We start from the raw sequence: 14,954 nt of genomic DNA on the forward strand, positions 1-14,954 counted from the left end.
TTTTTTTTTTCCACACCAGAGCACAACTTGTTACAGTCACTGCTCCCATCTGCTGATCACAGATCATGTCAAACTGATACATCGATCTGCCTTCAGAGCACACTGTAGTATGATGGGGTGGTCACTTTCTAATGGTTTCCTTTAACAACCCCCCACTTTCATTCTGTACTGCAGGATGGTGGTCACCATCGGCAGGGTGTCTTTATTAATGTTTTAGAGTAGATTTAGTGGCTAGGTAGTAATGCTGATTAATTACTTAAATTACTCAGAAAGTCTTTTGTGTCAACAGGGTCATAATTATAAGACAAATTTTTATATGTACTCTTCTGTTGTCTGGCTCATGAAATGACTTGAATGTTTCTTTTGAGAGTTTTGTGAGTTGATGAGACTAGAATGCAGTCGCTGATTGGAAGTGAAACTCAAAAGTGTTTCTGAATTTCTACCAAATTTCTACCACACCTGTTTAACTTTCGACACAGTTTTTCTCAGAAAGGAATAAGCAATAACTATTCTCTGGACCAGCTCACGGAGAGCTGCAACAGTTCCTGATGCAGCACTATCTAGCTCTCTCTCTGCCTGCATAGTCCTATTAATAAAAGCTGGCAGTGCTGCCCTGTGCCGCACTATGTTACCAGGTAATAATGTGTTTTGTCAGAGAGAGGAATATGAATGGGTGTGTGTTTGTGTGTGTGGCTCAGTATATTGTAGCTTCCAGGGCCCTGATGTAATATACGAGGGACCACAGAGAATATCACAACTCTAAAACATCAATTACCTCTCTCTCTCTTTCTCTCTCTCTTTCTCTTTCTCTCTCTCTCTTTCTCTTTCTCTCTCTCTTTCTCTCTCTCTCTCTCCATCTCTCACTGCAGTAAATACAATGTAACCTTGTCATCAGCGTCCCCTCCACCTCTGTTTCAATTTGACCATGAAAAATGCCGCTGCAATGAATAGCAAAGAGTGTGTGTTTGTATTCGTGTGTGTTTGCCCATCTTTCTCATCTCTCTCACTTTCATTCTGTTTACCAGTATGCATGTGTGGGTGTGTTATCAAGTAATAATTTTTGTTTTGTCTGAGGAATATAGATTGTGTGTGTGTGGCAATAATTTAAACTTGGTCTCCCTCTAGATCTTATGCAGATGTATATAGTTGTCCGTCTTAGCCCCCCCATCTTATTCTGTTTATTAATGTTTAATGTTTATTAATTGTCTTCAGCATTTATAACTTCTCGTATGAGGCATCCGCATCTGGTATATAAACAGATTATGAGTTACTGAGAACATAACATAGCTGCAATAATGATATATAATTACACAGTAACAAATCTTGCAATGTTTTATTTTATTTTTTTATAAAGCATTTATGAACTATTAATAATGAATACTTTATATTTCATATTAATTACAAGTTACATTACATTGCATTTATTTAGCTGATGCTTTCTATCCAAGGCGACTTACAGTAAGTGCTTTCAACCATGTGGATACAAGCCAAAAATTGCAAGAATCATGCAAGTACTTCATCAAATATAGTGAATTGCTTCAGGTGCTACATTTAGAAACAATAGGAGATAGAGAAAGAGTTTTGTTTTTTATGGGCCAAGGTGCAGTCTGAACAGATGAGTTTTATAGTCTGCGATGGAAGATTTGTAGAGTTTCTGCTGTCCTGATGTCAATGGAGAGCTCGTTCTACCATTGTGGAGCCAGGACCGCAAACAGTTGTGATTTTGTTGAGCGGTAGCTGGGTCCCCCCTCGTAGTGAGGGAGCAGCAATGAAGATAATGAAGTTATCACTATTATCTGTTTATACAGATGCTTCACAGGAGGAGTTATAGATGTTGACAAGTACATTAACATGTACTTGAAAATGTCCTTATGTCTGCGTATAGCTAGTGTGTTATAAACATTTATCAATTGTTTGTATTTTGCTTATAAGAGCGAAATAGAGAAGGGGTGTGGAGGTTAAAATAAAGTGTTTCCCAAAACCCTTCTTATCCTTATAATTGAGTCATTTTAGCGTGTAATCGAAGTTTTTTTTTTCTTAATACAAGTGACAATATCTGTCAGTGCAGTGAAAATATTTCAACCAGTTTCCAGTGCAAATTAATTTGTTTCAAGTTTCTGAAATCCAGTTTAATTTTTCCTGATTGTTCTTTATTGTTTAAAGACATGCAGATTTACATGAAATTCTTGAAACTAGTTGAAATACCTTCGCTGCACTGGCAGATTTTTTTCACGGCCTTTAGGACTCAATTACAGACAGAAATGACATGATAAGATGGATTTTTTTTTTTGCAGTGTATTCCTCATTCTCAATATGTGTTTTGTGCAGCTGCACTGGCTTCCTTCCCTGCTCGTTGTGTGTGTGTTGAAGTTTGTAGATACATGTGTGAAAGTGGCAGGAGAGATATTATTGCCAAAGTCTGAGGAGAATGCTCATCAGTCAACATCTAAACAACAGCACATCATTAATCATGCGAGGCCTGTCCTCTCCGACCCTGTCCTGTAATTTGTAGAACCTTTAACAGTGTTAACTGTCCTGTTTTATGAGCTCTCCACTAATACTGAAGTGCTGAGATAAATCACCTCAACACTTAATCCATGACTGTATTTGGGAATCGGCTGTGAGCATTGACCTGCAGAGCGGTGGATGAAGGGGAAAAAGGGCAGGAGATGGAGCAGCAGGGTGGCCTGCTGGTTTAGAGACTGTCCTGTACCCTGAGGTTTAGAGGTTGGTTCTTGCCACAAATCAAATTTATGTCCACTGCTGTCAAAGCATCGTTGAGCAAGATAGCAAGCCCTTATCTTCTTTTGACCTTTGGTTGAATGTGTATGTGCATTTTAATTATTATGAGAAAAAAACCCAATCCTTGTTTTACTGCATGTAATTTGGCAGATGAAATACCCTTTAAATAAAAATGTATCTTTACTACAGTGCTGTATTATCTGTGAACCACGGTCAGTGTTGTGATAATGATTGAAACGTCCTTGTTTGTGTTTTGTTTAGGGTGTTCCTGGAAGCCCGGGCTCCCCTGGTAGAGACGGCCCCCCAGGAGCAAGGGTAAGATAATACACTGACATTACCTCTATTGGTTACTGTTACACAGTGTGCTTTGGGAGTTCTTTTGGATATACAGTATAGTATAGTGATTTTTTGATGCATATATGTGTTCTACTACAGTATCTATCATATACAGTATATGTAGAGGGGATATTATATATAGAGATGTACAAAATAAGTCTTTTTATTTAGTTTTGAGATGAATGGGGTAAAAAAAAACACAATCCTGAAAGTGGGACTCGGAGGCAGTTGTTTTGGTGTAAATGAAAAAAATTCAGTCAATGGACAAAGATAAATGGTATATATGTACTGTACAGTATGAGTATATATGATATGAAATAATGATAATAGCATATCTTTCTGCTGACACCATCATTACTAGTTGAAGAGGGTGTTCTAAGATATGAAAAAAGGGGCCATTTGGAAATAGTTTTGAGAAAACACATGTAGGCATAGCAACATAGAGATAAAAAAAGGTTCTATCCTTGTAAAAAAAAAAATTTATTGAGCAATCAGGAGGAGGTAAAAAATGTTTTACCCTCCATGTTGGGGCTCATTAAAAACACGGCTTGACATTTGTTCGTAATCTGGTATGTTACATTTGCTTGACGTTGCTCCTCCAACTATCAATGGTTTTTCAAAACACAATCAGCGATTAGGGAAGCACTTCTGTGATTTTTTTCCAAATACATATGGCGAAGGGGAAGTGACAAGAAGATGTGTCATAAAAAGTGGACAATGCAAAAGCTGAAAACATAACATTTGCACATTATTTTTGTTCTTATTTTAGGTGAAATTTTAGATGAGCTTTAAGATACACACAAAAGTTTTTCAAGTCACTTGTGAAAACATTAGTGTTACTTTTCCAGCTGTGTACAATATCTAAATATCCAGCTGTGTTTGTCTGTTTAGTTTTATGTGTCCTCATAAAACCATACAAGTCTTCCCCCAGTTGTAGAAAACAGTATAGACTGCCCAGCTTTTGAACACAACATTCACAATAGATGAGATCCCATTCATAAAGGCTCTGTGATACCAGCTGGCTATAGTTGATGCTGACAGAGGAATCAGGTCTTACAATACCCAACTGGGCTGTAAATACCAAAACAGTAACGCAGCCAGAGCGTAATGTGTCTGCAAGCAGAAAGAGGAGGTTTTATCCAAATACGTAATATGATAACACAAGAGTTTTGTCCTGGCCTAGCGAGGTGAAAGACTCTACACATAATCCATCTGCTGTCTCTTTGCTGGCTGACAGGGGTCCAGACGATCATCCCCTCAGTGGTAATTTTCAGAAGAAGTCATACTTAGCTTTCAGGCTTGCCATGTGGTTTGCTTCAGGACACTAGTATGTTGGCTGGAGTTTCTTCTCACAGTGCGAGATAGGTTTGGAGTTCATAAACTTTTAGCAAGAAAAGCATTAACTCACATTCTGTTTTGGTTTACTTAAAGGTGCCAATAAAAACCATAACACTGTAAAATTACATCTGTGCTAAATTCTTTAATCTGCTTTCTAGCTACTAGACTGTATTGGATTGACGAGGAAAACTCTCAGATTTAAACTCTAAATTAGCCAAATGGTTAGTTTGACTCTTTTTCTTATAGAGATTTGAGGTATAAAATAAAACCAACAGGTCCAGAGTTAAGAATGAAACAGCATACTGAGTCATAGTAAAAACAAAGCTTATCTTTATTTAGTTAATATTAATAGATTTTTCTACAGCCACACATCTATTTCAGACATTTCTTTTAATCGCTGTTTATTTCATTATCGAGCTGTAATCTACACACTTGAGCGTTTGACTTAAACGCCATCTGTCGGTCCCGACCCATTCAATCCAACTGTAAACCAATGCAAGAAGTGTCCACCAGTTGTAAAATTTAAAGAAAAACAACTTCACAGTTTGATTCTTTTATGATGCAGTTTACAAAGTCCTGTTCAGCAGTTTACTGAATCCAATCCTCCTCACATTTTAGAATAAACAGCCCGCACTGTAACATACATACGCTCACAGAATACAGTGCATATTTATTAATGCAGTTATTGAGTGTAATCATGTGAAATTACCAATCAGGGAGCGATTTTAGCTGCTATAAATTGGGAAAGACATCCCCTTCGCAGCACTGATTATGACAGGCCTCCCACATCCGTATTTCATCAAGAGGCTACAGATCGGTTGTGTGTTTTATATTTGTGATTGTTGTAGAGACGACTAGAAAGAAAATTCCACGTTCATGTTTGTAGAATTACAAAGAGTTATTACTAATTATAATTAAGTTTCCATACACGACAGGAAAAAAGTCACTACTTTCATTGCTGCAGAATAACTGCAGTGTCACACTCTGATGTTTCCAGCAGCGTGCTCAGGCTGAATTCCTTCAAAAAAAAATCTTTTTCAGTGGATGCATTGAAAGCAGTAGGGAAGAGGATCGCAGTGAATACTGATGAAAATCAATTCACAAGAGGTTACCATTTGACAGCGATATAGAAAGTAAAGTATAGCCAATTGAGAACAGCAATTATGAACAAGAAGCAGCTTTTTAAAATGAATATTCATTCAAAATGCTTGTGCTACTTTTTGTGGTTGCCACCAGCCATTAGTCTGTATCATCCAATGTGTACAAAGCAGAATAGGCAAAGCAGATAGCCCTTTGTTGATTCACAGTAAAACTTATCAGCATCGCACTAGTCCACTGGACACACACACACTGTACAAAACTTTTTGTGAGGTGTATAAAAGCCAGAAACAGTCTGGCTTAGTGTAAAAAAGAACACAAGTCTGGCCAAGACTGTACTGCAGTGGCCAGTTAGATCAGTTGAAACAACAGTAACTGTCTCCTGGATACTTTTTTTGTCCATATCACAGTGAAATGGATGAAGGAAAGCAATAAATCTTGATTTTGTCATTGATGCTTGCATTACAGAACTTTTTCAACTCGGGACCAAACTGAGTAGATCTAGCTTTTTCCCCGAAGATATAGGCTCATAATAAAAACATGCTTGCACTGCCAACACTGAGAAGGTACAGTTCTCAATAAACTTTTACTTGAGCATGCATCATACCTCATAGCCCTTTGCAAAGAAAGTTTAACATAAATAAAAAGTTCAATATTGTTATAGAGGTTACACAGAAAGAACCTGCACTTTGTGGGGTTTTGGCATGCATACAAAAATCTGAATTAGATTAGCCTCACCCCACTTTCTTAGACTGCAGACCCTAAACCTGTTGCAGCTTGGCTCTCAAAATATAACAGCACTGATACATTTTCATGAGCCTGACTCCTGTGAGAGAGGGCAGGAGGCTGAATTTGTTATTTGAACCTCAAATAGAAATAGATTGATAACGTCTGGATTATAATATAGCCAGCATTGGGAGTGTTTATAGTGTGACACCAGGCTGACTCTTGTCCCAATCTGACATCTAATGCTTGTTTGCTTCACAGTGGGAAATTGTGTGACCTTTTTCGTCTTAAGATGGTGATTCCTTTTGTTCCAGATGTGCTTCTGCTCTGTTTGAAAGGATTTCAAAGTAAAAAGTGTGAGACTTGGATATTGGGAGGAACTAAGGCCTCCTCCAGAGTCCTATTAGTGGGTTTACCAGGGCGAGTGTTTACTGTGTGACACCAGAGTGACTCTCACAGAGGAGTTTTCTGATGTCACATACTGGCTCAGCTTTTCAGAGAAGCTCATGCATATGTTATTGTTTAATAAATGCAGATTTTGTTGTGCAGTCAAACACTTGGTTTTGGTATATTTATTTGGAAGGAAAAGTTCCCCATGAGAATTTAACTAAGCTTGATGCGCCACAAGGGAATTTCCTGCTCCAGGATGTGCTGTCCCTCTTTGTCTCACCAAATAGCATTAGAAAAACTGTACAAGCAAGACACAACACATGTCCAGAATACACGCTAAGAAATTAGAGAAAATGAATGCCATAGTATTTCCTTCATTGTTAGCCTGACGATTAATCCTCTTTAGGCCAAAGGCTGTCTGCCCTCCTCCTTTTTTAAAATGAATCAAAGAGATCATGATGTGTCTTCAAATTGAGAAACTGAGATTCACTTTATAAAAAATACAATTGAATCTGGCTCCCCTTCATTGATTATGTGGAGAACCTATCCTTTCCGGCATCTTGATTGCTAATGTCATTCATAAGTAGATATTCTGACTTTTCTTGAATGCTAATAACATTTTTTTCTTTGGATATTGTTTTAGTTATATTTATTTTTGCCTTGATACTTATATTTTTGCAGTACACTCCCATACACTCCCATATTTATGATATAAAGGGTCCACTGTAATATGACTGGCTTTTTCTGTCATTAAAATATAGGAATGAACTTTATGTTACTCTCAATATGAGGAGTCAACAACTGTGTGATTGTAATTTAATTTGTTTTCCTTCTCTGTCATTGCTGTTGTTTGTACTGTTAACACAGTTTTGTTGAATTAGGAAAAATGAATAGTGTTCACACAAAAAAAAGAAATGAGAGAAAAATAACAAATTAGGTTTTGTTTAATGGTCCTTCAAAGTTTTTCAGCCTAACAGATTTGTATTCAAATATCTAGCACACAGCATTCTCAGCCATGTCATTCTCAGTTTTTAAGCAATTTTATTGATTTTAATTCATGGCTTGTACCCTTATACAGGTTAAACTGAGTTCCATATAAGGAGCGTGTCCATGTTGAAAGGGCATCAGGCTCTATGTGTGACCACAAAGTAACTTCAGACATCCAAGTTCAAATGAAAGGATTAGCTGAACCTCAGGTTAAGCTGTTTTCCAGGAGTTCAGTTTCCAAAATATGTATTAATAGCACTGAATTTGTTCAATTTGAATGACCCATAAATATTGCAATACACCAAAGCCATCATCATGTTATTATATATCATGTCATTATATGTCATACATTGACAAAAACAGACCTACAGAATTGTCATACAGTAGGTATGAATGTGCTTCTAAAGTGAAAGCTGCAGTTTCATATTTGTGTGTTCTCTTCAGACCACAGCATCATGGAGAAGACATTAAATGGCGGAGATGGTTTTAAACACCTTGAGGAACAGAAATACAGATTGTGTAAAACGTCTTATTGTGAAAAAGCCAACAGTCAGGAAGAATGCACCTGTGTTTTGTACAAACTGTCTAAAAGTAAAAACCTAACATAAAGCTTTGATTGGAGGCAGTTGTTGGCAGATTTTGAGGTCGGACAAAAGTAGCAGATGCAATAGCTACTCGGTTTCCATCCATTAATTGTAATAGAAAATAACTGTTACTGTCGGTTTAGTCTGGAGACTCCTCAGGCCATTTAGATAGGGCTTGTGCAAAACAAAGTTTAACCTACAATTATGAAAGTGCACTTAATATTTAATATACTGAGTGTATTCATCTGCGTCTCTCAGGGTCTGCCGGGTAATAATGGACCACAGGGACGGCAAGGACCTCCTGGACCCATTGTAAGCCTTTTTTTCGTATTATTCTCAGCATTGTTTTGTTTGGTAAGTCACGCTGATACATGTGCTTCTTGTCACCTTCCTTCTCCCTCTCCATCTCTTTCTCTCAGGGATCCCCAGGAGCACCGGGAGCTCCAGGATCTGGTGGGTCAGCAGGGCCCCAAGGAGATCAAGGACTTCCTGTGAGTGAAAATGTTTTGTTTCATTTTATTAAGATTGATGTGGAAAAAACCTGTCTGATACTAAATTTGCTCCAGACACAAGAACTCTATTGAAATACATGCAACATAGTATTAACTGTGTAGGCTTGGAAAATGTTTTTATTGTGTTACTATGCACTGACCTGTACCTCATTAACCAACCATAGAAACCCAAACAAGGTTTAGGAACTTTAAATGCATGTTTGGTTTATCCTATTCCTAAGAGGCCTGTGGTGTCGACTGCGACTGTATCCCTCTCAGGAGTCCACTCAGGAGAGTCTGATATAACTTATCCAAATTAACAATGAAACAAGGAGGACATGACCTCTCTACTACTTCCTCCTTCTCCGATTTCTCCTCTGTAGATGTTTTCCTCCCACCATGCCTCCCTACATTTACAGGAGAACAGCAATATCCGTGCTGCGTCACATAAAGTTACATATTGTTTAAATATAAATAACAATGTAGTTTGGTTCCAATGCTGACAAGGAGCTCATGCTTCGCGGATTGTTTATTTTTCTCTGTTTTGTCCTGTTCCACTTTTTGATCTCCCTTCTGCTAACTGGAGTTAGTATTGGACACAGTCCTCATAATAACAAATGTATCATTTAGTCACAAGTTAGTTTTGCTAATAAGGCTGATCTTTAAAATATCCAAAAGACAAATCCTGGTACACTTATCTCATAAGGTGACTTTTTAAGGAATAATAAATTGTGCAGTGAGTCAATTTTCATTAAGCTCTGCAAAAGAGACGCAATGACACAACACAAGCGCTGAAAAGGATGTGGAGGAGAAGATGTTGGGTTCCAAACTTTGTGTAATGCTAACAGGAACAGATGATACTGTGATGTTGGTGACAGCTAATCTAGTCTCAGGTCAGCTCTGCAGGCCAGCAGCAAAGTTTGGCTCAGAGAGGAAGAGCTATAAATCACTTACAGACACTCTCTCCCCCTCACAGACAAACACACACACATATATACAAAAAAAAACAGCGAGAGATCACATCTGCCTGATCTCTCTCACGTAGAAGACACAGACACCCCATATGAATATTTGCACATGCAGCAAACACACACAAACGGAGACAAAAAAAAAGAAAGACAGTCAGATCTCACTTTCCTGAGCCATTTCTTAAACATCTTAAACTTTTAGTTTCAACCTTCTGCTCCCTTCAACCAGGTTTCTGCTGCAACAGAATATTTTTCTTCTTAAACGAGTGTTTTTTATCGGAAAGAGCAGCCATTTGAATCTGCAGGGAAATTTAACATTTTGCTTCATCGTGTCGTAACAGACCTTCAGACGTGGAAGTGAGTCCTACCAGTTTGTTGAGGTGGACACATACGTGCCTCACATCTGTCCCACTGCACAGGCATTTGTTGAAGGACAGTGGATTTATACCATCGAAGGCAAGATAAGCAAGAGTGTAAAGATGCAGAGTAGCAGGACTTAAAGGAGCTTATGTCCCAAAACAGTTCTGTTTTAGGAATGACATGATTCATCTGGAAATGTTGTGCTCTATCTATCAAGATCAATATTCATAAAACTTCATAAAAAAGAACAGAACAAAACAGGTTTTATTTGTAGCTTATTGTCAGGTCTTTGCAAAGTACAAGTCTTGAGGAGGCAGAAGTGACAGATGTCCCTTGTCGATAACCGCAAAATCCACCTTGCTTAGGCATTTGATCTGTGATTAAATTATTTTTACTGTTTCACTGACTGTTTCATATACCTCTGTGTTTACAGCTGGCCTCACAAGTCTATCAAGTTGTCGTAGCACTTGACAATGTCCTGAGTGTACGGCAATGAGTCCAAGTGTGTGTCTGACCTGGACAAAATACTGTTTCTGAATGCGGTTTCCAGTGACTCAACCACCTGAGGGTTTTTTAATTTATCTTGCTTGACTTGGTAGCAAGCCTCCTTATGTCTGCCAGTTACAAAAGAAAAAAGCAACAATCTTCCTGTGACTGTTTTATCAGTCCACATTTAAGTGCTATGCAAGAGGAAATAAACGTACTTCCCTCTGCGGATGAACTGTAAAACATTTTGAGTGGAAAAACATTGACTCTGTACTTTGGACAGACTCTGCATATACATGGCACTATGGGAAGATAGGTTTGATAAAATAATAAAAGAAATCAGATTTTTATGAGAGATACTCCTGTCTTTTTTAAGCTCAGATACTTACTTTGGCTCCCACACAGTTTGATTTTGTTTTCCCATGTCACCCTGATAAGATGGTAGACATTTATATGCCCAGGAAGACTCCAGACGGACACACAGAGGACGTCCAGGAGAAGACTTTTATTGTGGAGACCTGCACGGCTGTGTCAAATGTTGGCACAGGATTTCTATCATCTGCAATATACTATGCATATGATATGCCAGGCCTGCACACACATCCTTCCTTATCCACCAACCCACTCACTCGCAAACACACAGCCAGCCAGTCAGTCGGTGGTCAAGGACATGTTTCCCCCAAGATAAACAAGCCTTTATTCAAAAGCTGTAACAGCATCAAACTGATATTTATCATATCAGCATATGGTTCTGTGGCCAGGAAATATTTGTCTTTTATTTGCCTCTGGATTACAATGTGTTACACTCCAATATGCGTCCACAGGCTTTATGTGCTTGGCAGGTTTTTGTGTGTATGTGTGTGTTGTGATCAGATATGCATCTGTGTGCTTTACAGTGCAGGCAGTAGCTGAAAGCAAGCCCATCCCAGGCACAGAAATCACTCTCTGTTTGTGGACACACAAGCTTTTGGGGCTTATGTGTGTGTTGCCTTTAGGCCACAAAGAACCTGGACACACTGTCAAAATTTAAATGCATTTAGTTATACCAGCTGTTAGATCAGAGAAGAAAAAGTGTGTGTATGATGAAGAGGCATAACGAAAAGGAAAGAGATGGAGAGTAATGGGGTGGGGACATTAAAGGAGAGAGGGGAAGAGAGATGAGCATGGCTATTTCTGAGAAAACATCCCAGTCGAATGTTTATTTTCCTCCTTTGCTTTTATGTTCCAGGGTCCCGCTGGTACCAAAGGCGATAAGGGAGAACGAGTAAGTCATTCTACTCACACACTTCAACCACTGTTTAGAGCAAATCAAGTTTTACTGCTCCATTTTGCAGTAGAAATATTGTTATTTAGTTACTCACTGATGCTTCACATCCTTGTTTTGAAGAAACCGAATTACTCTCCAGTACACATTCACTGTTTCTCGTTCGTCTTTTGCACAAACATTCACTTTATTCCTCTCCTTCACTCCCTCAACCTCGTTTAGAGCAAACCAAGTCAAATCAGTGTTCATGATTCAAATTTGCAGCAGAGCAGGGTCTGTATTTTTGCTGACACAGTAGCCAGGCCATCACTGCCGAGGGCTTGAGAGACACGCAGCTTGCCAACTTGAATTGAAACTGTAATTCCTGTTTCTGCCCCATTTTACCAACTGCTAGGGACATTTGTACCTCGCTGCAGTTCATTTTCGTTGGAAAACTCAACATGAAAGTCTCTTAAAAGAACATTTTTTCCTCGGTGTTGTGCATTTTGTGGGATGGCCCAGTTGTGAATAAAGCTGGTCAGAATCTGGTTAGTATCTTATTGTGTGCATCTACTCTAAAACAAATTTTCACAGTGATTTACACAGTAATAATTGTAAAGTAAACATTTAAAAGTAAACATTTAATACAAAGCTTTTTTCCCCCAGTATAATTTTGTCATATACACAGTAATAGATGTCACATCAAATGATTGTATGATGATGGTCATGATTAGTTCAAGGCAAAAGAGGAGACTGCTGAATTCATTATAAACGTCAGTTGAGCAGTTGAGACCATTTTGATTTAAGATGTATGTATGGCTTTTGAATGTTACCATACATGTTGTAATAGAGGTGTGACCAGGTCAGCTTTAACATCTCAAAAGATAACACTCAACCATTAATGGTCTAGTGCCAACTAAACAACTCGAAATCAATATCTTTTCAATGGAGTATCATTTTCAAGTGGTATTCCAGGGAATTATTATTATACTTCTATAAAGTTGGGGGACTCGTCAGAGACAGATCAAAATCAACGCAACATCTTGACTTTTCTTCCCTAGTATGGGTCAAGAGCCTGCAGCTATATAGCGCCTTTCGTTAGACCCTCCTTCTGCATCCTAAATACCCACTTCTTTCAAACCCCACACCTCCAGTTTGTAATGCCAGCTTTCTGTTAAAAATGTTAAGTTGCAAACCTAAACCGAGACCGCTGCAATAAAAACAAGAGGTCGATTTTAAAATGTGTTATTCTGTAGAATATCAGTTCAACTGAAGTACAGTCAAAGTCAATAAAATTATGCCCAAATGTTTTATACAATCAGATTTTGATTTCTATTTAATTGTGTAATTAACAAATACTCTGTACTTTGCCTTCATAAGTGTGCTATTTGTTAAGGCCAATATAAATATAAGGGGCTTCAGAGTGTGGAATAAAGGTGGAGTACACTCAGTAAAACACCCACAAAACACCCTCCCACCAATTTATCAACCACAGGTCTGGGCGTTTGTGTCCCTGTGGTTGCTCAAATAGAAAAGTGGTGTATCAATCTACCGTGTGGTTGTGTAATATCAGACTATAAGAGCTCTGTGCTTGTTTTTCAGGGTGATGTGCAATCCCAAGCTGCTGTGCGTGCCATCGCACGGCAAGTGTGCGAACAGCTCATCCAGAGTGAGTAATCAGTGATATTTACACATTAACACCACGTTATTTGATTACAATTTCTTTGCTGAAAATGTGTTGTCTGACCTCTACTGTCTTCTCTCTTCTTCTGTGCTTTTCTCTTTGATTTGTGATAAAACATCTCGATGAAGAAACGAAAACGAATATAAAAAAATTCCTCAAATGTCGAAAAGCTCATTCTAAATCATTTCAAACCGTTTGCCTCCTCTACCTCTTGCAGGCCACTTGTCTCGCTATAACTCCATACTGAACCAGATCCCCGTCCAGTCGTCAGTGTCAGTCCGAACAGTTCCCGGTCCGCCCGGAGAGCCGGGTAGGAGAGGCCCCCCAGGACCTCAGGGAGAGCAAGGCCCATCCGGCAGGCCAGGCTTCCCTGGTAGCAACGGCCAGAGCGGACGACCGGGGGAGAGAGGTGAGAGAGGAGGATGTTTAAACATGTGTTTATAAGTAAAGACAGAGTTATTTACAGGATGCACAACACATGTTGAGAGAGTGACGGACAGAGGAAAAATATACTTGGCAATTTCCATATATTTCTGTATCTTATTCTCACGGTAATGTACAGACACAGATCTCAATCCATCACCAGTCCTTCACTGTTTGGGTTGTGACACTCTGACTACATGCTGTTTTTATATTAGCATCAGAAAAGGTGAAGAAGATACATTTGAGTGTTTATCAGAGTGCACTTGTTGCAGAAGATGGTGGAGAAGAGGTGGAGAATCACATGCAACAAAGGTCCCTAGTTGGACTCCAGGGACATTGTGGCTTATGGTCAGCACCTTAAACCCCTGAGACACCAGGCCGTTCGGGTTTTCTGCCATAGCTTACAAATAACAAAGGGGTCCGTGGTTTAGTTAAAGGGGAAGTACACCAATTTTACAGATCAAAGTATGTTTACAGGTCCTGTTTAAAGTTGTATAAAGCTTATTTAGGGAGCTAATTTGAGTCATTGTTGGTTAGGGCTGCAGACTACAGGTTTGAAAATGAAGGAAATCTGGGGGTGTGGAGTTAGAAACAAGCACTTACCACACCAGCTCTGCTTGAGGCTATGGTAAATGGTCTGTACAACGCCTTTCTAGTCTTCCGACCACTCAAAGCGCTTTACACTACATGTCATTCACCCCATTCACACACTGATGGCAGGTGGCAACTGCTCATCAGTACAAAAAAGCCTTCAGGAGCAAAACAAGCTAAGCAAAACAAAATAATGTGACGTTTAGGAAAACCAGATTTCTGCACAGTAGGAACGTGTAGAAAAGTAGGTCAAGCAGCGTTGTAGCTGATTTCTCTATTTAGTCTTCACTTCCATCTCTGCTTTTCCTGTTGCTGTCCTCTGAATGAGTGGCATAGCCAGTTATTTGGATAAAGATGGTTATTGTGATGTGACTGTATAAACCTCTGCTGTTGAAATAAATGTTTATGTAGAACAGGAGAGTCCAGCTGCTTGAGAGCAGTGTGGTTGTAAAATAATCAAAATGCATTACTCTATGTAAAGTGATGCATTTTCCTTGTCAACAATGG

At 38.9% G+C, this 14,954-nt stretch overlaps 1 protein-coding gene across 5 annotated transcripts in view; it reads left to right on the forward strand.

Moving 5' to 3' along the window:
• The window catches only part of col14a1a (collagen, type XIV, alpha 1a), a 133,767-nt gene that overhangs the window by 109,831 nt on the left and 8,982 nt on the right, over positions 1 to 14,954 (forward strand). For all 5 annotated transcript variants that reach the window (XM_044207901.1, XM_044207903.1, XM_044207899.1 and 2 more), the window contains 6 exons: positions 3,004 to 3,057; positions 8,460 to 8,513; positions 8,621 to 8,692; positions 11,735 to 11,770; positions 13,352 to 13,418; positions 13,651 to 13,842. In XM_044207901.1, coding sequence (XP_044063836.1) covers positions 3,004 to 3,057; positions 8,460 to 8,513; positions 8,621 to 8,692; positions 11,735 to 11,770; positions 13,352 to 13,418; positions 13,651 to 13,842 — 475 coding nt within the window. The remainder of the gene's footprint in view (positions 1 to 3,003; positions 3,058 to 8,459; positions 8,514 to 8,620; positions 8,693 to 11,734; positions 11,771 to 13,351; positions 13,419 to 13,650; positions 13,843 to 14,954) is intronic.

Source organism: Siniperca chuatsi, linkage group LG9, assembly GCF_020085105.1.
Source record: "Siniperca chuatsi isolate FFG_IHB_CAS linkage group LG9, ASM2008510v1, whole genome shotgun sequence".
NCBI classification, from domain to species: domain Eukaryota; kingdom Metazoa; phylum Chordata; class Actinopteri; order Centrarchiformes; family Sinipercidae; genus Siniperca; species Siniperca chuatsi.